This window comes from Typopeltis vanoorti, chromosome 3 (assembly GCF_054136105.1).
Source record: "Typopeltis vanoorti isolate ZY-2024b chromosome 3, IOZ_Tvanoo_1.0, whole genome shotgun sequence".
In the NCBI taxonomy this organism is placed as follows: Eukaryota; Metazoa; Arthropoda; class Arachnida; order Uropygi; family Thelyphonidae; genus Typopeltis; species Typopeltis vanoorti.
In genome coordinates, this window is record NC_143551.1 from 19,173,614 (window position 1) to 19,200,450 (window position 26,837).

The 26,837-nt window shown below is 37.2% G+C and overlaps 1 protein-coding gene across 1 annotated transcript in view; it reads right to left on the reverse strand.

Annotated features, from left to right (window-relative positions):
* The window catches only part of BuGZ (Bub3 interacting GLEBS and Zinc finger domain protein), a 102,313-nt gene that overhangs the window by 58,189 nt on the left and 17,287 nt on the right, over positions 1-26,837 (reverse strand). The window contains exons 2-3 of the mRNA XM_090415489.1: positions 11,857-11,983; positions 4,394-4,535 (exon numbers count right to left, since the gene is read on the reverse strand). Of these exons, the coding sequence (XP_090271615.1) occupies positions 4,394-4,535; positions 11,857-11,983 (269 nt within the window). The remainder of the gene's footprint in view (positions 1-4,393; positions 4,536-11,856; positions 11,984-26,837) is intronic.

Genomic DNA, 26,837 nt, shown 5'->3' on the forward strand with positions numbered 1-26,837 from the left:
CCAAATCCCATTTTTTGTCCACTATCACCATAACGGTTACAGTCAGTTATTATGTTTGTTAATTTTAGATGTGTTCTGGCTGATTTGCTTGTTTTTGCAGATTACAAAAATTTCAGAGAGGGAAAAAAATATGTCACTTTCCTGTGAGATTTCACAGAGATAGATAAGGACAAAGCATCAGAACATTATTTATGCCAAGTTTGCCTATGTATCCTCAGGCTGCTTTGTTGCAATAGCAAAATAAATGTATGTGCTTGAATGGCTCATTCCACAGTCAAAAGGGCAATATATTTCCTTTCAGATTTTGCATAGGATTTAATCCGAAATCTTTTCACTGACATTACCAAACAAGGACTACAAAATATTCTCCCATCCTCTCAGTAAAAAGGTAGCAAATAATATCACATGCCTTCTTGTGTAGAGGCTTAAGTGCTGTGAAGACATTATGTTGGAGGTTTAATGGATTTTTTTACAACACTCAGAAAGAATTAAATTAGAATTTAATACCCCTATATTTCGTCCTAGTCACTAGGACATCTACGGGGATTACAAAAACAATTAATGTAACATGCACACAAAAACTTACAATACTAAGCCCAACCACATGGGTGACACTAAAGTCCTATCTAGGTGGAGCGCCCTCTAAGGGCGGTAGTAGGTGGCCTGGAATGTAAGGTGGGACCTCTGGTGATGAGTGTTTCCCAAATCTTCGGAAGCTTAATGCAACCGTATTTGTTAAGATTTGGTTGGTCTCTGAGAGCTGCTGCTGCTTCTAAGAAAAGTCTCTCTTTCTTGAATTTGCTGTGGTGGAGCATGGTGGTTTTCTTCCATGATACTCTGTGGGTGGTGTCCAAAACATGGTCAGCCAAGCCTGAATGGCCATAGTTGTGTGTTTAACGATGAACGACTTATGTTCCTCCAGGCGGATGGATGCTGATCTGCCTGTCTGTCCAAAGTACGCAAGCTTACAGGAACAGGGTACTTTGTAAACTCCAGGCAGAGAGAGAGAGGGGGAGCTGATCTTTCGTAGAACGGATAAGGGTAGCAAGTTTGCGGTAGGGCTTATATGCTGTGTGTAGGTTATACTTTTTTAATATCTTGGCTATTTTTTCCGAAGTGCCTCGGATGTAGGGTATGGTGATGGCATTTTTAAATTCTTGTTGACGAGAGGGACGGGACATGGGGGAGGAATTGATTATTTTTTTGATACTGTGTTCACTGTAGCCATTGGAGAGGAAAGTTCTGTGTATGTGGTTAAGCTCAGTAGTGAGGGCGGTTCCACTGGAACAAAGATTGTGGGCTCTCTTGGTAAGGGTTTTAATGATGCCATATTGTTGTGAGAGGTGGTGGTGGGAGAGTTTGTGAATGTATCTGCCTGTGTGTGTGTGTGTGGGTTTTCTGTATACAGTGAAGGCAAGTGTATCATTGGGCAGGCACGTGACTAAGGTGTCTAGGAAGGGTAAACAATTGTTCTTTTCCTTTTCCATAGTAAACTGGATTCTTGGATGTAGGCTATTGAGATGACTGAGGAAGGAGTCTAACGTGTCTGGGCCATGAGGCCAAATGGAGAACACATCATCTACATATCTTAGCCAGATAGAAGGTTTGAGTGGGGCTGAGTCTATGGCTCGTTTTTCGAAATCTTCCATATAGAAATTGGCAGGGGAGGGGGGGGAACCCATGGCAGTTCCTTCTATCTGCTTGTAGATTTTGTTATTCCAAGAGAAATACCCAGAGTTGATGGCAAAGGAAAAGAGATCTAAGATGTCAGAGTGGAAAACATTTTCTAAGAGAGATAAAGTGTCAGTTAAGGGAATATTGGTAAACAAAGAGGAGATATCAAAACTTAATATGTCTGTTGTTCAAGGTTAAATTTTCTGTGAGGGCTTTAAAGTGGGACGAGTTTTTTATATAGGAAGCTGAATTTCCGGTGAGAGGGGTCAGAGAGTTGGCCAGCTGTTTAGACAGTCTGTAGCATGGTGCATTGGTGGCATCTACTATAGGCCTGAGTGGGGAATTGGGTTTGTGGATTTTTGGTAAACCGTATATTCGCGCGCGGGGGGGGGGGTTAAGTTTTTTCGTAAGTCAGGGGGCCAGGAGGTTACTTTTTTAAGTAAGATTTTTAAATTCTTAACTTGTGTTTTGGTGGGGTCGTGTTCTAGCGGGATGTAGGTAGCGTGATCGCAGAGGATAGTGTTCATTTTATGATTGTATTCGCTGGTATTAAGAACAACTGTGGCATTACCCTTATCCGCTCTGGTGATGACGATACTTTTTTCTTTGCGTAGTTTCTGGAGGGCCATGCATTGGGCATAAGATAAATTACTTTTTGGAGGCGAAGAGTGAGCGAGGATGTTGGCTACCTCCGACAGTAAGCGACCGATCCCCCGTTCGACATTAACCATTACATCGAGCACCAGCACTTCTTTCAGGGAGACGGCAAAATTACGGCCAAGGGCACTGACATTTTTAATTTCTTAACACAAGTTAAGAAATTAAAAATCTTACTTAAAAAAGTAACCTCCTGGCCCCCTGATGTCACGAAAAAACTTAAACCTTTCCGCTCCCGTCACGTCACCCCCCCCCCCCCCCGAATATACGGTTTACCAAAAATCCACAAACCCAATTCCCCACTCAGGCCTATAGTAGATGCCACCAATGCACCTTGTTACAGACTGTCGAAACAGCTGGCCAACTCTCTGTCCCCCCTCACCGGAAATTCAGCTTCCTATATAAAAAACTGTGACAGAAAATTTAACCTTGAACAAAACAGACATATTGGTAAGCTTTGATATCTCCTCTTTGTTTACCAATATTCCCTTAACTGACACTTTATCTCTCTTAGAAAATGTTTTCCCCTCTGACATCTTAGATCTCTTTTCCTTTGCCATCAACTCTGGGTATTTCTCTTGGAATAACAAAATCTACAAACAGATAGAAGGAACTCCCATGGGTTCCCCCCTCTCACCCCCCCTTGCCAATTTCTATATGGAAGATTTCTAAAAACGAGCCATAGACTCAGCCCCACTCAAACCTTCTATCTGGCTAAGATGTGTAGATGATGTGTTCTCCATTTGGCCTCATGGCCCAGACACGTTAGACTCCTTCCTCAGTCATCTCAATAGCCTACATCCAAGAATCCGGTTTACTATGGAAAAGGAAAAGAACAATTGTTTACCCTTCCTAGACACCTTAGTCACGCGCCTGCCAAATGATACACTTGCCTTCACTGTATACAGAAAACCCACACACACAGGCAGATACATTCACAAACTCTCCCACCACCACCCCTCACAACAATATGGCATCATTAAAACCCTTACCAAGAGAGCCCATAATCTTTGTTCCAGTGAAACCACCCTCACTACTGAGCTTAACCACATACACAGAACTTTCCTCTCCAATGGCTACAGTGAACACAGTATCAAAAAAATAATCAATTCCTCCCCCATTCCCCGTCCCTCTCGTCAACAAGAATTTAAAAATGCCATCACCATACCCTACATCCGAGGCACTTCGGAAAAAATAGCCAAGATATTAAAAAAGTATAACCTACACACAGCATATAAGCCCTACCGCAAACTTGCTACCCTTATCCGTTCTACGAAAGATCAGCTCCCCCTCTCTCTCTCTGCCTGGAGTTTACAAAGTACCCTGTTCCTGTAAGCTTGCGTACTTTGGACAGACAGGCAGATCAGCATCCATCTGCCTGGAGGAACACAAGTCGTACATCGTTAAACACAACTATGGCCATTCAGGCTTGGCTGACCATGTTTTGGACACCACCCACAGAGTATCATGGAAGAAAACCACCATGCTCCACCACAGCAAATTCAAGAAAGAGAGACTTTTCTTAGAAGCAGCAGCAGCTCTCAGAAACCAACCAAATCTTAACAAATACGGTTGCATTAAGCTTCCGAAGATTTGGGAAACACTCATCACCAGAGGTCCCACCTTACATTCCAGGCCACCTACTACCGCCCTTAGAGGGCGCTCCACCTAGATAGGACTTTAGTGTCACCCACGTGGTTGGGCTTAGTATTGTAAGTTTTTGTGTGCATGTTACATTAATTGTTTTTGTAATCCCCGTAGATGTCCTAGTGACTAGGACGAAATATAGGAGTATTAAATTCTAATTTAATTCTTTCTGAGTGTTGTAAAAAATCCATTAAACCTCCAACATAATATCACCTGCCTGCATGTGATATTATCTACTCAAAAAAAAATAAAAGAATATTTCTCTTTCCAAATCATATAAAACTATCAATTATTTGTTTAAGCTAATATTCAGCTTAAACATGAGTTATTATGCTGAAAATTTTCCCTCCCAAGAAGCATGTATAAGTACATAGAAGAGTCAGCCATATACAATGTTTCATACATATTTACTCACATCGTCCTCCTGCACCTTGTTTCTGTCTTTCATGTTCTCTTAAATCTTCCTCTGGAATTCCTTCCATGCCATAAATTTCAATATCAATATTGTTCCGATTTGGTAAAGCGTTAGGAACTTTGTCCAGTGTTTCTTTATGAACCTGCAAAAAATAAAAAGTTTGTCTTTTACATTTCCTTTCCTGATTCCACAGATGTAAAACAAGCAACAGAAGCTTGAAAAATCAGATTAGAAAAGAAAAATACATTTAATACACAGAATGTCTTATTAAGAACGAATTTGAAAATGAGGTATTCATCAAAGATTAATGGAGAATATAAAAAAAAAAGTTAAAATTATATGAAATAATTATTCTTTCATCATAGGCCTTAAAATGAGGAAAGTGGAAGGGCTCATAATTTAAATATGCTATCTTCATAAACAAAACATCTTCAAATGACCACTGATTAACTTAACGTATAAATTAAAAAAATAATATCACAAGAGACTCGAGTAAGAAGTCGGAAATAATGCATTAGACTGAATTTTAGAGAATCTTACATAAGTCAAAACTGGGAAATGCTACCAACACTACAATAATCCTTAAAGATGCACTACATAATCATCCCAAAGATAGAGTAGTGTCATGAAGAATTTGAGGAAAGAAATCTTTTTCCCCTGCCTCAATTTAATTTAATTTTTGCTTCAACTGAAGCAGAGAGGAAAGAAAATTATCTTTCTGTGAGAAAAGTGAAGCACCACTAAAAACATATACTGCCCAACAGCCAGTAAAAATGTTATGCATATAGCTCACTATTATGGCACCTAGGGTTAGAAATACTGAAGATATTTAAAAATGACCATTCAAATACAGTAATTTCATGTTGAAGGAAATAAATGAACTTAGTCATTTTAAGCATGGAAAGGTGCACATTTGACATTAAAAGTGGAGACGAAATGCAGAAATATTATACAACATTCAATATTGTTTACTGTTCCAGTGATTCAACAAGTTTGCTGTAGTGACAGTTAACTATATATATAATAAATAAAAGATGAGAGTAAAAAGGGAATAGTATGAGTGACAGTGCAATAGTGCGAACTGAACAACAATATTGTTCTCAGATCTGGTCCCCAGGATTTGAAGGGATAAATTAACTGTGAAAAAGGTACAAAGGCAGATAAAGATGGTGTCAGGACTGTACAACGTTAGTTATGAGGATTGGCTGAGGGAGTGTGGACTGCAGAGTTTGGTGGATAGAAGGAGGAGAGGTGATATGATTGAGACTTTTAAACTGTTGAGCGGTGGTTACAGAGTTGACATTGGGCAGTTCTTTTGCTTGGTTGAACAGTGGGAAGGAGTCATGACAAGGGGCCGTCCCTGGAAGTTACGAAAGGAAACTGTGAGAAAGCGGGTGAGGAGTGGTTTCTTTGCATGGAGGGTGGTTGAACCATGGAATGCATTGCCTGATAGAGTGGTGAGAGCGAGTACGGTCAATGTGTTTAAGGAGTAGTATGAGAGCCTTTGTGTTTCCTAGGAGGGACCTCCCTCGATGAGTCTTGATAGACTTGTGTTTCTTAGAAAAGACCTCCCACGATGAGTCTTGACTCCATGGAGGCCTGAATAATAATAACAACATTACTCAGACAAAAGCCAGATCCTTCTGAATAATTATTTCTACAGATATCATAGAATAAAGGAGAGGGGTAGAAGGACATAACAAATACAATATTAAAAAATATAACTTAAGCATCTTGAATAGCATCCAATTTTAAATATCAAAATGGAAAGCTAGTTCTTGTTCAAGACCTGAACTTCAGAGTAAGATACACATATTGAAATATTTTGAGAAAATGAGAAGAAAAGAGAAAGCTAATAAAAAATAACAAGAACTTATCAAATTTCTACTTGGGAGAATGGCTAGTTGTGAGATGGAAGACTAAGTAGATAGCATGTCTTTCAAATTTATAGGGCTGTAGGTTTGAATCAAACTACAGACAAATGTTTTTGATTGTCTTTAGATGGCAGATGAGTTTCAATGCCTGGTTTAAGACTATTTAAATGTTCTAGGCTTGAATTGAATTCAAAAAGTTCCATGCCTGGCACTAGAGCAAGGTCAGAAAATTATATAACTTCACCCATCTGTAGTAGATGTATGATGTGTTTATAACCTTTGTGGATGTGATTCACTAAAAAAAAAAAAAAGTCATTATTTTTGTAACTAAAAATGTACCATAAATTGACATACAGCAAACACAAAGTACATATTGTGAACAAGTTCATGAGATAAATGTCCCAGGTAATATCCCATGTAGCAGTGATTTGAAATTATCTGGTGTGAAGCAAAGGCTAACAGGATGAAATGTAAAGTGGGGGTGATGCTACAGGTGTGAAGGTTAAGTGCTGATGATGATGATGAAATGCAACACCAAACAATAAGCCTGGGTAGCAGAGAAAACTTGTGATAAAAAGGAAGATTGAGATGTTGGGGGACAACTTTTCCTAACAATAAGCGAAAAGAAAATTTTCTAAAGAACTAAACTTTTCTATATGCCATAACACAAAGATACTAATTATTCATAGTGGACAGATAGCATGCAAGGTTAGACAATGCAGCAAGTTGAAACTACGTTTTTCTCAGCAATTAAATCACCTGCCCTTTCTAAAAGAAAGTTGAGATACAAGAGCAATACCCAACTGCAAACTAAAAATCAAGTTCCATTCTAAAACAACTGCTATAACTACTTGTTTCATTTAGTAATCTCTCAATGTAATCACTCTGAACATCTCTAATTTCAGTCATGTCTTCTTTATTATCTTTGATTCTTTTATAGTACTCTTTCCTCCATTTCCAAGCTTTTGTAATAGCCTCTGATTATTATATCAACATCCTGATATTTATTTTCTATGTTCTTATCAAAATATCCATGACTTTTGTTTACCCAGTTTTAAAGTGCTTTGCTTTCTTACATTTTTCTCAATGTCTCTGAGATCACAAGCTAACTTCCCAAGAACTTTCGATATGCTTTCTTCTTTTCCTTGACTGCCCCTTTTAACCTGAGTCAGCCCGTGGTTGACTCAGTTTAACTCTGAGTCAACCACGAAGTTTTGATTTTTCTATCCCTGGAAAAAATCCCTTGACTGAATCAATGCTTTCTTCATTATTTGTGAATGAATCTCCAAGGTTTCATTATTGTTTTCAAACTATTTCATATTTTCTTGAATAGTGTTTGTGTATAGTTACCTCTGAAAGCTGCTCAACTTTGATTCATTTGAAAACTTTCTTACAATCTTTTTTCTCATTTTATTTTTATTTAATTTCATCCAACTCAAAACTAAACAGTGATCACTTCCGATTTTAAATCCCCTGCATTTTTTTTGTGTCCTGAACCTTGAAGATATTGCTATCAACAATAACATAGTCAACGAGACTTATTTCTCTGATCTACTCTTCATTGCACACATCTTTATGCTAGAACACAGTGTTAATAATAACTAGTCCATGTCCTGAACAGAAATCTAGGAAGTACTTAGATATTATTAGCTTTGCTCTTTTCTCCAAATTTTCCCAAACCATTTCTGCCTTGCAATAATTTTCTACTGTGCTTTTTTGATCTGCAACAAGGATCAACTTTTCGTTTTTGTTTGTCAACTGCCTTTTATAATTCTTAAAAAATTCATCTTTTCCTTAGTAGAAAACCTTCTGTGGGATCAAAGCACAAATAAATTTCATTGTCCAGTTGACTTCTGATATCTGCCACATCACTACTTGATGCTGCTGGCTATTGAAGATTATGCACATATTTAACAATGAATACTATACCTAATCCTTTTCGCTTACTATTATTGGCTGAATATAAATCATGCATTTGTTTCACAGAAAAATATCAGACCTGTATTTGTCTTCTTTCTCCAGTTCTCCATTCTGATATTTGCCACACATCACTAATTGATACTACAGGTTATTCAAGATTATATGCACAGTTAGTGTTGAATACTATACTACTCCTATTCTCTTACCATTATTGCCTCAATATAACATCTAGTATTGGCTACAGAGAAAAATTTCTGCTTGTTTTTTCCTTCTTAGTTTTGGTAACATATATCATTTAACCAGGTATTTTTCCAATTCTGCTAATTCTATTTCCTTTCCATTGATAGTATACCAATCTTCAATTTTGATGTTCTTGAGTTGATATTTTTTCTGGGATTCACCTTCCCTATAGATGCCAATAAATTCTATTCTTGATATTTTTCAGGAATACAATTTCTATGTACATCCTTTATCCAAGTGTAAGCAAACAAAGCTTGCAAAGGCAACTGATGTAAATTCATTAGCCTCTATATGCAAGTAGTCCAATCGTGAAGTTACTTCACATGCAAATTCTGTTTGCTTACAGTTGGATAAAGGATGAAACCAAGAATAGAATTTCTTGGCATCTTTAAATTATAGTATAACCAAGTGAAGATTTTCAACATCTATCTCTAATCCAGTGTATTTTAGTAATAAGGTGTGTGACACCTTTTGGCTATTTGTATATGGAAATATGACTTCTGCATTACTTCAACCTTGGTATCACTTCTGGGTTTGCTTGCACTGATGAGACCTTAATAAAGGTCGAAACTGGCCTGGGTAATGACCCTTCACATAATGCATAATATTATACATGTCCATAAGAATCGGTGCATTGCATTATGGGACACTAAGGCAAATGATGCAAAGTCATTAGCCTCCATAAAATAAATAGTCCAGTTGTGAAGTTACTTCATGCACAAACTTTGTATGCTTACACTTGGATAACAGATGAAACCAAGAATAGAATTTCTTGGAATATTTAAATTAAAGTTAAAATTGGTTTGAACACTGTCTTGTATACAGATAATTTAGTGTTTTGATTAATTTCTTTCTCATTTCACATAAATTTATTCAGCCGACTTCCTACCATATCAGCTTTAACAATTCTGTTGTCTATTGCCATATTTAATTTACTGTCTTCACTAAAAATTGTGCACCTAAATAGCAAAATGTTTTTCTTATTCTACTGGTTCACCATACAGGATGCAGTGGATGTTTTCAATGTTTCTGCCTATTTTTACTGCCTTTGTTGTCATCTTGCTGATTTTCATACCAAATTCAGTACAACAGATATTCAATTTAGTCAGGGAATTTTGCAGACCTGTGCTGGATTTATTTAAAAGTATAACATCTGAATAAAGTAAAGAGAGCTAAGATTAACATCATCGATCTTGATATCAGATTTAATGCCGCTTTCCTTCATAATGTGATCCACACAGATAATAAATAACAGTGAAGATAATGCACACCCTTGTACACCTGATTTAACACCAAATTATCTTTCCTGTGCCTCCTTCAATTTTAACTGCTGACTTACAGCTTACATATTGCTGGATATGTCCATTTAAACCATGTAATTGTAGCATTCTGAAGAGCTTGCCTCTAGGCACCTTGTCATATGCCTTTTCCAGATGAACAAAACTTGAATACTCATTGTTATATTCCCAAGATTTCTCAACTAGTTGTCTTAAAGTGAAAATTTGTATTTCTCACATTCAGTTTTATTTCCCTTTTTATATATGGTATACTATGAGAGTTCTGCTGCAATCATCCAGAATTTGATCCTCTGACCAGGCCTTCTGAATTATGCAAATCAATCATTGTAGAACTTTTATTTTGAAAGTTTATTTTTCACTTGGTTAGACTATAATAAATTTAGTTTAATCCTTTATCCAAGTGTGAGCAAACAAAGTTTGTGCCTGAAAGTATCTTCAGGAACTGGGGTAAGGTGGTACAACACCATCTTCAGAGGCTCCCACTGAAGAGACCTCAATAAAGGTCGAAACTAGTCTGGGTAGTGCCCCTCCCTTAATGCATAACATTAGACATATCCGCAAGGAGATGTGTTTTGCATTATGGGAGATACTGAGATAGGAAGGATATCAGCTTGCTCCACCTTAGCAACGAGTTGCTAAGGTGTTGTACCACCTTACCCCAGTCCTGAAGATACTTTCAGGAGAAAAGTTTGTTTGCTCACACTTGGATAAAGGATTAAACTAAATTTATTATAAAACTTTTATACCTCTATATTTGAACATTTCTGGTCTTATCTATTCCAGCTGCTTTTCACATTTCAGCTGTTTGGATGACTTTTTCTACTTCAAGAATGTTTATGTATTCCTGCCTGCATTCCTGTTGGGAGTTTTCTACCATTGTGCTAACAACACTGCTTGATTAATTTAGCAGTCTCTCAAAGTAATTACTTCAAACATCTAGAATATTGTTATCTTCAGTTTTCATTTCACCTTTATCATATGTGATTCGTTTTAAAGTACTTTTTCAATGGCCTCCAAAATATTTTGCTGCCTTCCTGATATTTATTTTCTATGTTCTTACTAAGGTCTTCCCATGACTTTTGTTTAGCTAGTTTTACACAATGCTTTGCTTTCTTATATTGTTTAGGAGCACAAGCTGACTTACTTGCCAGGAACTGACATTCTTTTCCTTGATTGCCTCTTGAACTTTCTGAGTCCACCATGGAGTTCTGAATTTTCTATCCATTCAGAGAACCTCACCACATGCCTCTCTGGCTGAATCAATCAAATGTTTTCTTAAGCGTTTACCACTTAATCTCCAAAGTTTGGTTCTTGTTTTCAAATTCTTTCATTTTTTCTTCAATGGTGTTTGTGTATTTGAGTCTACAGTTCACATCTGAAAGCTGCTCAACTTTGATTCATTTTAAACTTTCTTAGACACTTGTCTTTTTTTCAATATGAAATTCAGTTTTATCCTGCTCAAAACTAAATAGTGATCAGTTCATATTTCAGTATACGCTTGTATCCTGAACCAGTGGGAAAACATCACTATCAACTATAACATAGTCAATGAGATTTTTCTTATTTCTTGCATCTTCTCTCCATGTGAATTTGTGCATATTTTCTCTATTACTAACAGCCATGTTCCAACATGGTGTTAGTAATAACTGGAATGTTATACCAACATTTTATATTGTGGTTTAAGTCTATGAGAATTCAGTTGGCTAAATCCCAAATAGCTAGCCCATCCTCATTTATTCAGTATCCAGGTAGGCATCTAACAGGGTTCATCAAAAGAAGGTGAGGAACGGACATTAGTTCAGAAGCCATGGTCACTTCTCTACATTGCTTAGAAGACTGTGTGGCAGTCCCCTCCCAGTTATACAGCTTTGACCCTTAAGCAATCCTACAAAAATTCCTAGAGAAGAAATTTCAAAAGCTTTTATTCCATCTAGTTGTGCTTACAGTAATATAATTTACATAATTAAGCAATACACATCTGGATTCTGCTTAAAGCATGCAGTATAATGCAATATCTAGGATTAAATGCAAAGGATTTAAAACTTTAAAAAAAAAAATTTATTAACATGCCATGTTAAAAGACAAGTGTATATTTCTTCAAAATTTTATTATAATAAAAGTTATCACTTACCTGCATGCAATGTATGGCTAAGCCAGGTCCAGTATATAATTTTTTATGGCATATGTGACATTTAAAATGTTTGGCTTTTTGATGCTGAATAAGGATTTTTTCATCATCAAATTCTCTATTGCAATACCTATGATTTTGAACTAAGGATTGTAACTTGTAGAAATATTCTTGCAAGAATTCTTATATTTTAAAAGTTAGTTTCATTTTATTTAATGATGAGTAACAAAGATTCAGAATACCTAAATACATATCAAAGCAAATGAAAAAATTATCAGAAAAATTCACATAAATTTTTATTGAATCTCCCAATTACAATACTGAGAAATTAACTTGATAAATCAAGGAAATCAAACTTATCCCATACTGTTGCGAAAGTGCAAAAAAGTAAACCACAGTAATAACCAACTGAGTTATACAAAGAATTCTCACACATCTACTGCTCCTTTGTAACAAATTAACCTTACTATAGACAATTTCAAATGATACATTTTGCCTCCTCCCTTCCCTCTGAAAAAAAATATACAATCTAATCTTGTAAGCACCCCACCTACTCCCCAAACTGTCACAATCATATTACCCCTTCTATTTAGTAGATCAGGGATGTCTCGTCTTAAGACGAAGTTATAATCTGGCCTGTGAGAAAGTCGAAAAACTGACTGCCTGTATAAAATCAAACCATAACTTTATATAGACAAATTCTCAAAATTTTATATAATTATCTGTTATAACTAAAATTTTCATTTTAGTTATAATTTCTATTGCACTGTCAGCAAAATTGCAAGCAAGCTTTTCATAGGAAATTAAATGAATCAAAAACTATACAGAAAATATTAGATTTATTTATTTATGTGATATTATTCTTTAAAATAAGCCCCTTCTGCACAATTATGGATATGCATGACATTGCCCAGTCATTTCTGTCAAATGAAATCTGACCCCCATGCCTTAAGGACATGCAGATTACATTCTCTCAATGTATATAAGTCAGTTTGATAATGCATCTAATCTAGATAGTTCTCAAAATTAATTACTGCATGTTCGTTATGATAGCACATGATTATGTCCATGTACAATTAAGCATGTTAAGAAATAGCATATTGTGTAGTACTGATATGATGTGGGAGCAAAATACATCTAAACACATTTAGCAGCAATTTTTATATCACTCGCTCAGACACAAGAAGCCATAACGCTTATAGCATTTAAATGCTATGTATGGGCTGAAGTCAAGAGCAAAGTAATCTGTAGATATTCATCTTGAAGAGTTGAGGGTTGTAGTCCTTGGGAATACTTCATGGAGAAGGCTGTTCAACAGAACTGAGAAGAAATAAAAGATAACCAGGAATAACAGATTCAGTTACAGTTCAAATGTGAAAGGATGTTGGGCAACTGCTGCTTGTAATTTGACATTGACAAAATAGGTGATGAAACATGAATTACTGAAAATGCCACAAAGTAACAAGTCCTGGGAAGTAATTTAATTATCAATAATTTATTTTTGAATTAAGTATATAGCCCTTACATTAGATTAAGTGTTCAACTTGTTCAGTTTCTTTTTTTTTTTTTTTTTTTTTTAACTCTAAAAGTGTTCTCTTTCTCCTATATCTGTGACTGATATGCAAGTAGTAAACAAAGTGAAATGTCATTTTTGAATGTTGTTTTACTGTTCCTTTTTATACACTCAGATGTATTTGCAAGAAGAAAAATATTAAGGACAAAATCTTTTTCACATGTGTTAACCATTATTTATTATTTAGCTCAAAAGGAAGCAAGTTATGCACTGAATATCCACTGATACTGAGAAAAAATGAGCCTGTGTATGAGGGGGAGAATATACTTGATTAATGTTAACTATACATGACAACTGGAGTTGGAACACAAGCTATGCAATTCAATTTCAAATGAAAACCTGGACATGAAGCATTTCAAATGTTCATGCTGTGCCTTACCATTATTTATTTCTGAATCTTTTCCAGACATTTTTATCCAATAAACTAATTCAACAAATTCATAGTATAAATGGGATGAATTAGTTTAAAACTAATTTATATATATTTAGGCAATGTATTTTATTCCATCTTCAGCACAAGAATGGAACTACGAAGTATGAATAAACATGCTACACTCAACTATCAATCCTGAGAAAGTGAGGAATGATATAGTTGACCCTTGAAGAACATGGGTTTGAACTGCACACATCCACTTACATGCAGAATTTTTTTGAATAAATATATTTGAAAATTTTTTGAAGATTTGCAACAAATTGAAAAAACTTGCAGACAAATTGCGTAGCTTAGAAATATCGAAAAATTAAGAAAAAGTTATGCCATGAATGCATAAAATATATGTAGATACTAGTCATAAAGTATACACAATCTATTATAAAAAGTTAAAATTTATCAAAAATTACACACACGAACACACAGGTCATGCATATCACCATTCGCAGTCAACAGAAATTTAAACAAATGTAGAGTAACTGCATAAAATTAACTGTAGTATATACAGTACTACTGTAAAAATTTCATAGCTACCTCCTGTTGCTATTGCAGTGAGCTAAAGTGTTGTATCTGCTAAAAACGCTAATCTCCACGTGAGCAGTTTGTCTCTCAAAAACTGCTCCATGTGAACAGTTTTTGTTATTCAAGGAATAACAAAAAGTGATTCCTTGCAGTTCTTACATATTTTCATCATGTTTAGTGCAATACTGTAGGCTGCAAATAACACCATGGGACCCATATGAAGTGCCACTAGTGATGCTGGAAATGCTCCCAAGAAGCAGCAGCAGCAGCAGAGAAAAAGTCATGACATTACAAGAAAAAGTTGAATTGCTTGATATGTACCGTAGATTGAGGTCTGCAGCTGCGGATGTCCACCATTTCAATATAAATGAATCTTGCTTAAGTGTAAAAAAAGAAAAGGAAATTCGTAAAGCCATTGCTGCAGCAAGTGCAAAAATCTTGCACTTTGAGGGAATACCTTTTTATCTCGTATTGAAAATGCAGCTTTTATGTGGGTGTAGGATTGCTATAAAAAAGGCATACCTATAGACTATAATATGATTCGAGAAAAAGCAAAGTCATTACATTAGAATTAAAGCAAAAGGAAAGTGAAGGATCTAAAGCTGGAGAATTTAATGTCAGCAAAACATAGTTTGATCATGTTTAGTGCAATACTGTAAACTTTGAATAACACCATGGGGACCCATTTCATATGGGTCCCCATGGTTCCTTGAATGGTATTATTCAAGGAAAGAGGTTTGGCTTTAAAATTGTCAAGATAACAGAAGCAGCTTCTGGTGACCAAGAGGCAACAGACGAGTTACCAGATGCCGTTAAAAAAAAAAAAACATTGAGGAGAAAGGATATCTGCCTGAACAGGTTTTAAATGGAGATGAAAGTGCCCTATTCTGAGAAAAAAAAAAAAAAAATATATATATATATATATATATATATATATGCCACAAAGAACATTTATTAGTAAGGAAGAGAAGCAAGCACCAGGATTTAAGGTAGGAAGGGATAGGCTAACTCTACTGTTTTGTGCAAATGCAGTCTGGTTTATGATCAGGACTGCCCTTATCTATAAAGCTGCTAACCTCGAGCCTTGAAGGGAAAAGATACACCAGCTGACAGTCTTTTGGTTGTACAACAAGACATCTTTTCAGGATTGGTTCAATCAATGCTTTGTCCCTGAAGTCAGGAAGTACCTTGCCAATAAGGGACTGCCTTTTAAAGTTCTTCTGATATTGGACAATGCCTCTGGTCACTCAGAATTCCATGAGTTCAACACTGAAGGCATCGAAGTGGTGTACTTGCCCCAAACACATCTCTAATTCAGCCTCTAGATCAGGGAGTCATAAGGACCTTTAAGGCTCATTACACGCAGTACTCGATGGAAAAGACTGTCAACAATATGGAAGAGAACCTTGATAGAGAGAGAGAACATCATAAAAGTCTGGAATGATTACACCATTCAAGATGCCATCGTTGTTATAGAAAAAGCCATGAAAGCCATCAAGTCCGAAACAATAAATTCGTGCTGAAGAAAACTGTGTCCAGATGTTGTGCATAACTTCACAGGATTTAGGCCAGAACCAACTGAGGAAATCATGAGAAATTATGGATATGGCAAAAAAGGTGGGGAGCAGGTGAAGGGTTTTAAGATATGGATCTTGAAGAAATTCAAGAGCTAATCAACACTACACCAGATGAATTAAAAGACGATGATTTGATGGAGATGAGTGCTTCCAAACCAGTGCAGACAATGAGGAAGACGACGTAGAAGAAGCAGTGCCAGAAAAAGAAATTGACAGACAATCTGGCAGAGAGGTATCAGTTATTCAAGACTGCTTTTGATGTTTTTTTACGACATGGATGCTTCTATGATATGGGCACAAACTAAAGCGAATGGAAGAAAGATTAGTGCCATATAGAAACATTTTTAGAGAAATGAAAAAGCAAAAAAGTCAGAAATTATGATGTATTTCCATACACTGATTGTGTCTGCCTCTCCTTCCACCCCTGAGACAGCAAGAACAACCCTTCCTTCTACTCAATGTGAAGACCTTTATGACGATCTACTTAATGAATAATCATCATGCCATACTGTAAAATTCGATATAGCTTAGAATTTTTTACAAGGGCCTTACATTGATTTTTACAGGTCACATCTCAAAAGTTTATGTTGTAAAAATAATCTTTATATAAAGAATGTATATATTCCGATGGGAAAGTAACCTGCCCAAATGTAGTAAACAAAGAATGTTTAAAATTAGTAACAACAAGAGAAAATGCTGTGTCACTAGAAACTGTATGTTATTGTTTTAACTAAGTGCATAGGAAACCTTTAAAACTGTGTATGCCAACCTTCAAGGTCATTCTAAAAAGGTCGGAGCAGATCAGACAAATCGGATTTTGAAGTGCACTTGAGATAACAGAGAAATGGTCAGCTTTAATATCAGATCAAGGAGTTCTGCCAAATTCTTCGGGGATCTCAACCCTTCGTGAAACGTCCCGGAGATGGAGAAATAAAAAGGTGCTGAGGAGAACATCGATATCGACAGTCGAGAATAGAGGACACGACTACATGGCTGGGGAGTCAGAGAAGAAAAGGACGCTGGTCCACTAGGCTGTCTAGATCTTGGACGATGCTGTGGATATTACCGGAAGCTATTACCCGAGGAGCAGACTTTAGCACCTGTAGAAGAATGCACTGCCATCCGAACGAGACTGCATAAGCTCTGCATGTTGGACCCCCTCGCAGGAACCCACGAATCCCGGAAATAAGCATTCTGAAACCCCGCCAACACCTTGATGAGATGCCGGTGAAGTAAGACACTGTAGAAAGAAATCAAAGGCCTGAAACGGAAGAAAAGATTGAGAACTCTAGAGCAGAACCTTGAATGAATGCACGACCCCCAGATGACAGAGCCAATGCGAGTTTATTCCATTTTTGTTCTATGTTTTCTTTATGCAATCTAGGAGAAATAATTTAGATGGATTAATAAGATTTAAGGTACAAGGAATAAGCAGTGTCTACAAGAAAGCCTTTGGGTTTGTTAGTAATTGGAATACAATTGTGAGATAACTTGACATAACATATTGATTTCCTTATGAATAGATTGGAATAGTTGAGAGGCTAGCTGGTGAACGGTCGTGCTATCGGAGAGCTCCTGAGAGATTTGTGTTTTTTGTTGATTTATTGGTGTTTTGGATTCAATTTAATGGACTTAAGTGTTTAATTTTGGTATATTATTAGAGCTTTATTAACGTGGTTAGTGTACTCAAGTGTTTTATAACATAATCTATGTCGGAAGTCGCCGCTAGATGAATTCGTAATGAGTAGTGTTCGTGCAAGCTCCAGATAAGATAAGTATCGTTTTCAGTTATCGATACAAATTACTTAATATTGTGTAGTTTTGTTTTGTTTGCCTTGCGTATTTTAGTGCGTCTATTTTTGGTGTGTTATAATGTTTAATTTGACAAAACACGTTACAGATAAATATGGCACCTGTGCGTAGGAAAATGGCGGCCAGTAATGAAGGTTCGCCATCGTTATCAAAGAACGGTAGCATAAAAGAAATGAGCCAGTGTACTAGCTGTGAAATGTACGCTTTGAGGAGTGCGGTCGGAGTGTGGTTAGATGATGATAAAGGATTGAATGTGTGTAGAAAATGTAGGGAGAATGCGGAATTGAAGTGTATTTTGGATCGTGAGTGTGATATTTTTGTCAACCTTCAAAATGAAGGAAATAGGGATATGACAAGAAACGGCAAGGTTGTACATGAAAATTGTGAGAGCGTGAATGTAGAAAGTGTGAATGATAGTATAAATGGTTTCTCAGAGAACAAAAAAGATGAGATAGATGCATTGAGTGAGATCGCGTTGTTGAATAGTGCGATAGAAAGAGCAAAATAGCAGCTAGAGTGCATGAACAAAAGTAGACTGAATGAACCAACCAATAATAAAAGGTATGACAGGAAAAATAGACGTATGAATGTGAACATGAACAAAATGAAGGATACAGTGCTGTATGGAGACTCGTTAGTACGAGGTGTGTTAGTAGAGGATTTGACAAAATCGTACCAACCTGGTGCGACCATAAAGGACGTAACTGCGACTATTAGAGAGCAAAAGGAAAGGGTGAAAGAAATGATTGTTGTGGCAGGTACGAATGATTTGAAAGGAGATAAAATGGAAATGATAGAAGACCTGAATGAATTGTTTGAGGTAGCAAAAGAAAAGAGTGAGAGAGTTAGAATGATTAGTCTTTTGCCACGGTATGACAGTGAAATGTTTAAAAGGAGGGCTATAATTGCAAATGACTTTATGCGTGGGTTATGTATGACGAGTGGTGTGGAATTTGTGGATGTGTGGAGTGAGTTTGATGGGCGAAAGGATCTATATAAGACGGATGGCTTGCATTTGAATGGTTACGGTGTAAGAAGACTTGAGAAAGTGTTGCTGAATGTAGTGGATGTGCAAATTCAGGGAAACTAGATTTGTTAGGGAGGGGGGGGGTGTAGAGATACAGTCCTTATGGAGGCAGTTGAATGTAAGAATGAATATAATATGCCAGAGCAAATAAGGACAACAAATCAGAGTGGGATAGTTAATATAAGGCATCAAGGTAGGGTTGGGGCTAATGGGGGTCTTAAATTCATGTACACTAATACTAGGAGTATTAGGAACAAGAAGGAAGAGTTTTTGGCCATGGTTGGCACTTCCAGACCACAGGTTATAGGTATTAGTGAAACATGGCTGACTGTAGATAATATAACTAGTGGGATTGAATGTGATGGGTATAGTGTGTTCAGGAATGACAGAGAGAATAAAATGGGGGGAGGAGTATTGTTGATGATAGCTGATGAGCTCCAGCCAAGGAGAATAGAAGTTGAATTGCAGGATAGAGAAAAGAGCACATTTGAGGCCATTTGGTGTGAGATTGTGGCTAGCAGAACTAAATATACAATTGGGTGCTGCTATAGACCAGGTGATGGAAAAGATGGTGGTGACAGTATGCACAAGCAAATAGAAGAAATGGGTGGAAGGAGGGTGATTATTATGGGAGATTTCAACTATGGTCGCATTGATTGGAGTGAGGAGAGGACACACGGGAGGAAGGAACTGGATTTTATGCGGTTATTAAGGGATAACTCTCTGCGACAGCATATAATGGAAAATACTAGGGGTCAGAGAGTGCTTGACCTAGTAATTACATCTGAGGATTTGGCTGTAACAAATATGACCACATTGCCACCAATCGGTGAGAGTGATCATAGGGTCATAACTTGGGAGGTGGCTAAAGGTGTAGAATTTTCAATTAAGACAGGGTACATGTGGAATTATCGGGCGGGAAAGTATGACAAGCTTAGGAGTTTGATTGGTTCAGTGCCATGGCATGTACAACTGCAAGGACTAGAAGTTGATAGTGCATGGGAGGTAGTTAAGAAGTGCCTGCATGAAGCAATGGCTGACTGTATACCTAGAGTCCGAATAATAAATCAAGTAGGGGTTAAATGGATGAATAACACCATTAAGCTTGAGTTGCAAAAAAAGAAACAATTATGGAGGCAATTTAAGGAGAAGGGTGACCGGCAGGCACATGAACGGTATAAAGCGGAGGCCAGAAGGGTGACGAGTGTGGTAAGAAAAGCAAAAAAGGATTACGAAAGAACATTGGCCATGCAGGCTAAAGAGAATCCTAAACAGTTTTTTTAGATATGTAGCAAGTAAAAGGAAAAATGTACATGGCAGATTGATTTTAAAGAATGCCGATGGTAGGGAGGTAACTGAATCAGTTGTGATAGTTGAGTTACTGAGTGAGCACTTTGCAAAAGTATATCATCCAGATGGTGACATTGCAGAAACGAATGAACCAGTAGATTATACGGGAATTGTGGTTAATGAAGTGGAGGTGAGTAGTCTATTGCATAACCTCAATGTCAATACATCTGTGGGATTGGATGGTATACCAGCTCATGTTGTACAAGAAGCAGCTAAAGAATTGTCAGTACCCTTGACCATTTTGTTTAATTTGAGTCTCGGGTCTGGGTTAGTCCCGAGCGGGTGGAAAGAGGGGAAAATAGTTCCACTGCATAAAGGTGGTTCCAAGACTGTTGTTGTAAATTACCGACCGATTAGCATATCAGGAATCATTGTCAAGGTCTTAGAGAAAATAGTCAAGAGGAAAATACAAGATTGGATAGAAGAAAATGGGATACTGTATCGGGGACAGCATGGTTTTGTGAAGGGTAGGTCATGCCTCAGTAACTTGCTCACGTATTATAACACAGTGACGGCTGAACTGGATAAGGGTAATGGGTTTACGGTGATTCTACTGGACCTTGCCAAGGCCTTTGACAGGATTCCACATGGAATTCTAATCAGTAAATTGTAGCATATGGGAACGGACATAGGGTTGGTGAGATGGATAGGAGGGTGGTTGACGGAGAGATATCAGAGAGTGGTTTACTCGGGAGTAGAGTCCACAAGACGGCCTGTGACTAGTGGTGTGCCACAAGGATCTGTTCTTGGACCACTGCTGTTTAATTTGTTCATAAATGATATAGGAAATGATCTGAGAGGAACAGTTCATTTGTTTGCGGATGATGCGAAGTTGGGTAGGGCAATAGTGAATGCAGATGACGTTAAAATTTTGCAGGATGATTTGGATAGATTGGAGGTCTGGGCTAAGGAGAATGGATGTCAGTTTAATGTGGCAAAATGTAAGGTTATGCATTTTGGGGGTGAAAAGATTGGCGGAACCCTGCTCCAGGAAATTGATGAGGCACGAGATTTAGGAGTGTTGGTGGATAAGGAATTGAAATTTAGGGGACACATTGCAAAAGTGACCAAAACAGCTCATCAAATCACTTGGTTGCTGAAGAATACGTTGACAAGCAGAGACAAACAGGTTATTGTTCCTCTCTATCGAGCCTTGATAAGACCCCATCTCGACTACTGTGCTCAGATTTGGTCACCTAGGTTTCTTCTTGATGGGGAAGAGGATCCAGAGGAGAGTGACCAAGATGATAGCAGGTCTGTGGAATGAACCGTATGAGAACAGGTTGAGGATTTGTGGGTTGCAAAAATTGGTTGATAGGCAGAGGAGGGGAGATATGATTGAGACATTCAAATTACTGAAGGGTTTCTATAAAATTAATTCAGAAGATATTTTTGAGAACAGGGCTGGTTGTGGGAGGACTAGGGGACATCCATGGAAACTGGGCAAAAGTGTGGTTAGTAAAGGTGTTAGAGCTGGGTTCTTTACTTTTAGAGTAGTGAATGAGTGGAATGCGCTCCCTGAGTCTGTTGTGGATGCTGTGACAGTGAATGAGTTTAAGGCGAGGTATGATAGATACTGTATGAATGTCAAATAGTTTTGATGAATATGATTTGGGGCCTCCCTCGATGAGTCTAATGACTCCCTGGAGTTGCCCGTAATAATAGTAATAGTTTATTTTATAAGCAGAGAAGTACATGAATATTTATGCTGTGTAGTTTGTTAAGAATTGTAAAGGGAAGTTTTTTAACGCTAAACTTTAACGGATAGGTAGAGAGAGGGACCTCCCCATCATTTAATTGATGTACTTTTGTATTAGTGTAAATAAATGTATTTAATTTATATGTCAACAGAGTGCCGCCTGATCTTTTGATTTACAATGCACTGTTCCTAAATAAACTCTGACCTGAGAGAGGGAAACAAATAAGGTATTAGAAGTGAAATTTAATAATTGTGGACCATGACTGTTTATGCTATTTTATTTGAAGGAATTTATACTAGAGAGAGAGAGATCTGCCGACCGTATTACTGAGTCTTATGCCGAGAAAGGAATACCGGTGGTGCAGTGTAAACAAATAAATTTTCCAGTACTCTTAGGCATACGACAGGAAGTGTGAAAGGTGGATAAGTTTTGTACAAAAGAATAAGCCACAAAGGGGACGTAAGATAGACAGCATAATAAAGTAGTAATAATATAAAGAGGCAAATATAGAGACAGAATTTACAATAGGCAAAAAAGAGCCACATTTTACAACGGTGCAACAGAGTTTACAATAGGCAAAAAAAGAGCAACATTTTACAGTACAATTAACAACCTGATTGTGGTTGCAGGCGCATTTGAGATTGGGTCCTCCCAATCTCAATCCCAATCTCTCCTGAGTGCCATGCACCAATTTTTTCTGTGAAAATTTATACTTTTAATTATATATTTATAATTTATACTTATATTATATCAAATGATAACAATTAACAAATGAATTAACTATGAAATTCGGATAAATACACAACTAAATTAAACCATTGCATAACAAGCAAAAACACTCCTCTTAACTCTGGATAAAACAATAGTCTTCTTCCCAATCATTGTTGAATTTATAGTTTTTTTTTAATTTTATTTTTTTTTTTATTTATTTGGATTATTCATTTTGGGGCAAAATTTTTAATTATGAGAAAAGAATGTTCGGTCAAAGCATGCCGACAACACCAGTAAGTGGTGACACATCCCTCAAGTGCACGGTTGCCAGTAGACTAAATACATTATTATTATTATTATTCGTGACACCTCCAAGGAGTCCATAAACTTATCGCAGGACACCTACTGTACAACTCTCAGTCTTCACATCTACTACCAATCGCCTACATCAACGCCATCTACTGCCCATCACCACAACTAGTATTTTTGTCAGTAAATTGTGTATTCTGAAGGACCGATTTGTCTGTATGCAGGATGAAAAACCCAAGTTTCCGGGAAAAAAAAAAAAAAAAAAAAAAAAAAAAAAAAAAAAAAAAAAAAACTCTGCTACCTCCATATGAGATCAGCTAAGTCATCTTCGATTGAAAAAGTCCATACATAAAAAATATATACAAAATTAGCACTGGTAACACTCGCACTCAAAGACAGAGGAATTACAAAATGTTAACATTTGTTATATTATGAACATTTTTTACGATTTCAATAAATATTATTACTAGGAGAAGACATATTTTTCAGTTTTAATTTTATTTTTTCCTTATTTAATAATTGACAGCAGGTGCATGTAATAATACATAACATACAAAATATGCGTTAATTGACTATTTATGTTTATCAGTAAGGTTTCTGACCATCAGTAAGCTATTAGGAGCCAAGTTTTTGGAGAGTCAAAAGTTATATGCGGATTTTTGAACACTGTAACAGAACAATGAATCAAGGGCCTCTAACCCCTGCGTTGTTGAATGGTCAACTGTATATAAATAATATTTTATGAAGTTCTAGATAATGTCCCAAACTTTGTAAATGCTTATAAATCAGATTGGGCAAAGTAAATTTCTCAATAAATATTCCCATTTATGGTTGGTTCTGTGCAAGAGCTTTGTATTTCTCTAAAGGACTATGACTAATTTCAACTTGGTGCAGTACTGCAGATTTTAGTTGGATGAGCCTAAATTTTCGTGGTATTGTTCACTGTTTTTGAAGACTAGCCAAAACATAAGGCTTTACAAAATTGAAATTATATATCTGAAAGAGAGAGAGAGAGAGAGATAAGGCCTGTAGGTCATCAGATGTCTATGCATTGACTAAAATCCTACAAAATCTCTACAGAAAAAGTGTATAAATTCTTTAAAGAAACTTGCACCTTATCAATTCGATGCTGATAATGATTTCTAAAACAAGTTTCAGCAACAAAACATGCAACGTTGGAGAGCTAATTTTTTCAAGTGACAATTTTTCACTTTAGTTGTTGCAGATGTGGGGAATCAACCACTCTTCTGCTTCAATATTTAAGGCAGAAGATTTAATTTTTATAATAAAGTTATTCTTGCAACAAAGTATATATATCACATATGGGCAACCCCTAGATTCTACTTCTTTTGATCCAGCCCTAATCTATTTCAGCAAAGTTTCTCTGATTCATGGCGAGAGAAAACACGGCGTGTTCTACTATTATTATTGTTCTGGGCAACTCTAAGGAGTTGACAGACTCATCGAGGGAGGCCTTATCATCATGTCAAGAACAACTATTCGACACTGACACAGTATCTATCATACTGTGTCGGTGTCGTAGCACCCACAACAGACTCTGGAAGCTTATTCCACTCATTCACCACTCTCCAAGTAAAAAACCTAGCTCTAACTCACTTGCCAACCAAGCTCTTGCCCAGCTTCCATGCATGGCCCCTAGTCCTCCCACCACCAGTCATATTTTCAAAAATAGCTTCTGGATCAATCTTATAGAAACCCTTCAGTAATTTGAATGTCTCAATCATATCACCCCTCCTTCGCCTATCGTCCAATCTCTGCAACCCACAAATCTTCAACCTATTCTCATAAGGTTCATTCCACAGACCTATCATCTTGGTCACTCGTCTCTGGATCCTCTCCACTTCCTCCCCATCACAAAGAAACCCTGGTGCCCATAACTGGGCACAGTAGTCCAGATGGGGTCTTATCAAGGCTCGATACAGAGGAACAACAACTTGTTTGTCTCTGCATGTTAAAGTATTTTTCAGAAGCCAAGTGATTTGATGAGCTGATTTAATCACTTTTACAATGTGCCCCACCCCCAAAACTTCAATTCCCTATCCACCAACACTCCCAAATCCCTGGCCTCAATCTCCTGGAGTACGGTTCCACCAATGCGATATACTGCTGCTATTCTTTTCACCCCAAAGTGAATAACCTTACACTTTGCCACATTAAATTGACATCCATTTTTCCTAGCCCAGTCCTCCAAACTATCCAAATCATCCTGTAAAATTTTGACATCCTGTGCACTCACAATTGCTCTACCCAACTTTGCATCATCAACAAACAAGTGAACACTTCCTCTCAAATCCTTTCCTATATCATTGATGAACAAATTGAAAAGCAGTGGTCCAAGAACAGAGCCCGGCGGCACACCACTAGTCACAAGCCGTCTTTTAGACTCCACTCCTGCATAAACCACTCTCTGGTATCTCTCCTTCAACCACCCTCCTATCCATCTCACCAACCCTATATCTATCCTCCATCTGCTCCAGTTTAGTGATTAGGGTTCCATGTGGTATCCTGTCAAAAGGCCTTAGCAAGGTCCAGTAGTATCACTATAAACCCATTACCCCTATCCAGTTAAGCCGTCACTGTGTTATAAAACGTGAGCAAGTTACTGAGGCATGATCTACCCTTCACAAAACCATGTTATCCCCCATACAATATCCCATTTTCATCTATCCAATCCTGTATTCTTTTCTTGACTAATTTCTCTAAGAGCTTGACAATGATTCCTGATATGCTAATCGGTCGGTAATTTACAACAGCAGTCTTGGAACCACCTTTATGCAGTGGAATTATTTTCCCCTCTTTCCACCCCCTCGGGACTAACCCAAACCCGAGACTCAAATTAAACAAAATGGTCAAGGGCACTGACAATTCTTTAGCTGCTTCTCGTACGACACGAGCTGGTATACCATCCAATCCCACGGATGTATCGACATTGAGGTTATGCAATAGACTACTCACCTCCACCTCATTCACCACAATTCCCGTATAATCTACTGGTTTATTCGTTTCTGCAATGTCGCCAACTGGATGATATATACTTGCAAAGTGCTCACTCAGTAACTCAACTGATTCAGTTACCTCCCTACCATCGGCATTCTTTAAAATAATTCTGCCATGTACATTTTTCCTTTTACTTGCTACATATCTAAAAAACTGTTCAGGATTCTCTTTAGCTTGCATGGCCAATGTTCTTTCGTAATCTTTTTTGCTTTTCTTACCACGCTCGTTACCCTTCTGGCCTGCGCTTTATACCGTTTATGTGCCTGCCGGTCACCTTTCTCCTTAAATTCCCTCCATAGTTTCTTTTTTTGCAGCTCAAGCTTAATGGTGTTATTCATCCATTTAATCCCTACTTGATTTATTATTCGGACTCTAGGTATGCAGTCAGCCATTGCTTCATGCAAACACTTCTTGCGCAAAACAAACTATGTTTTCTCAAACCAAGGTCTCTTTCTCACTTTGACTAGCAGCGTGTGTGAACGTGCCAATTAGGTACTTGCGCTGGTGTTGTGCTTTGTTCAGTGCCTGCATTGATGTTATGTTCTGTTCAGTGCCTACGGTGTAGAAGACAGTTTTGTTTGACAGTTCTGAATATCACTTATAAATTTGGGACAATGTCAGGGGTTATTGAAAAAAAAAAAGTAGATGCAGAGAATCGTCAATTTCAAGAGAACTGGACGGAGGATTATTATTTTATTCTGAATAAAGGTTTGCCTATATGTTTGCTGTGCAACGAATCCGTATCCGTCAACAAAGAATACAACTTGAAGAAACACTTTACTTTGAGACATGCAGATCACGCAAAAATTGATGGACTTACGAAAAGATGAAATACAGAAGTTGAAGAACTTGGATACCCAGCAGCAAATGTTCAACAAGCAAAGAACGTAGCACCACAGCATTGTCAAAGCCAGCTTTGTGGTAAGCGAAAAAATCGCTAAGCATTCTAAGTCAT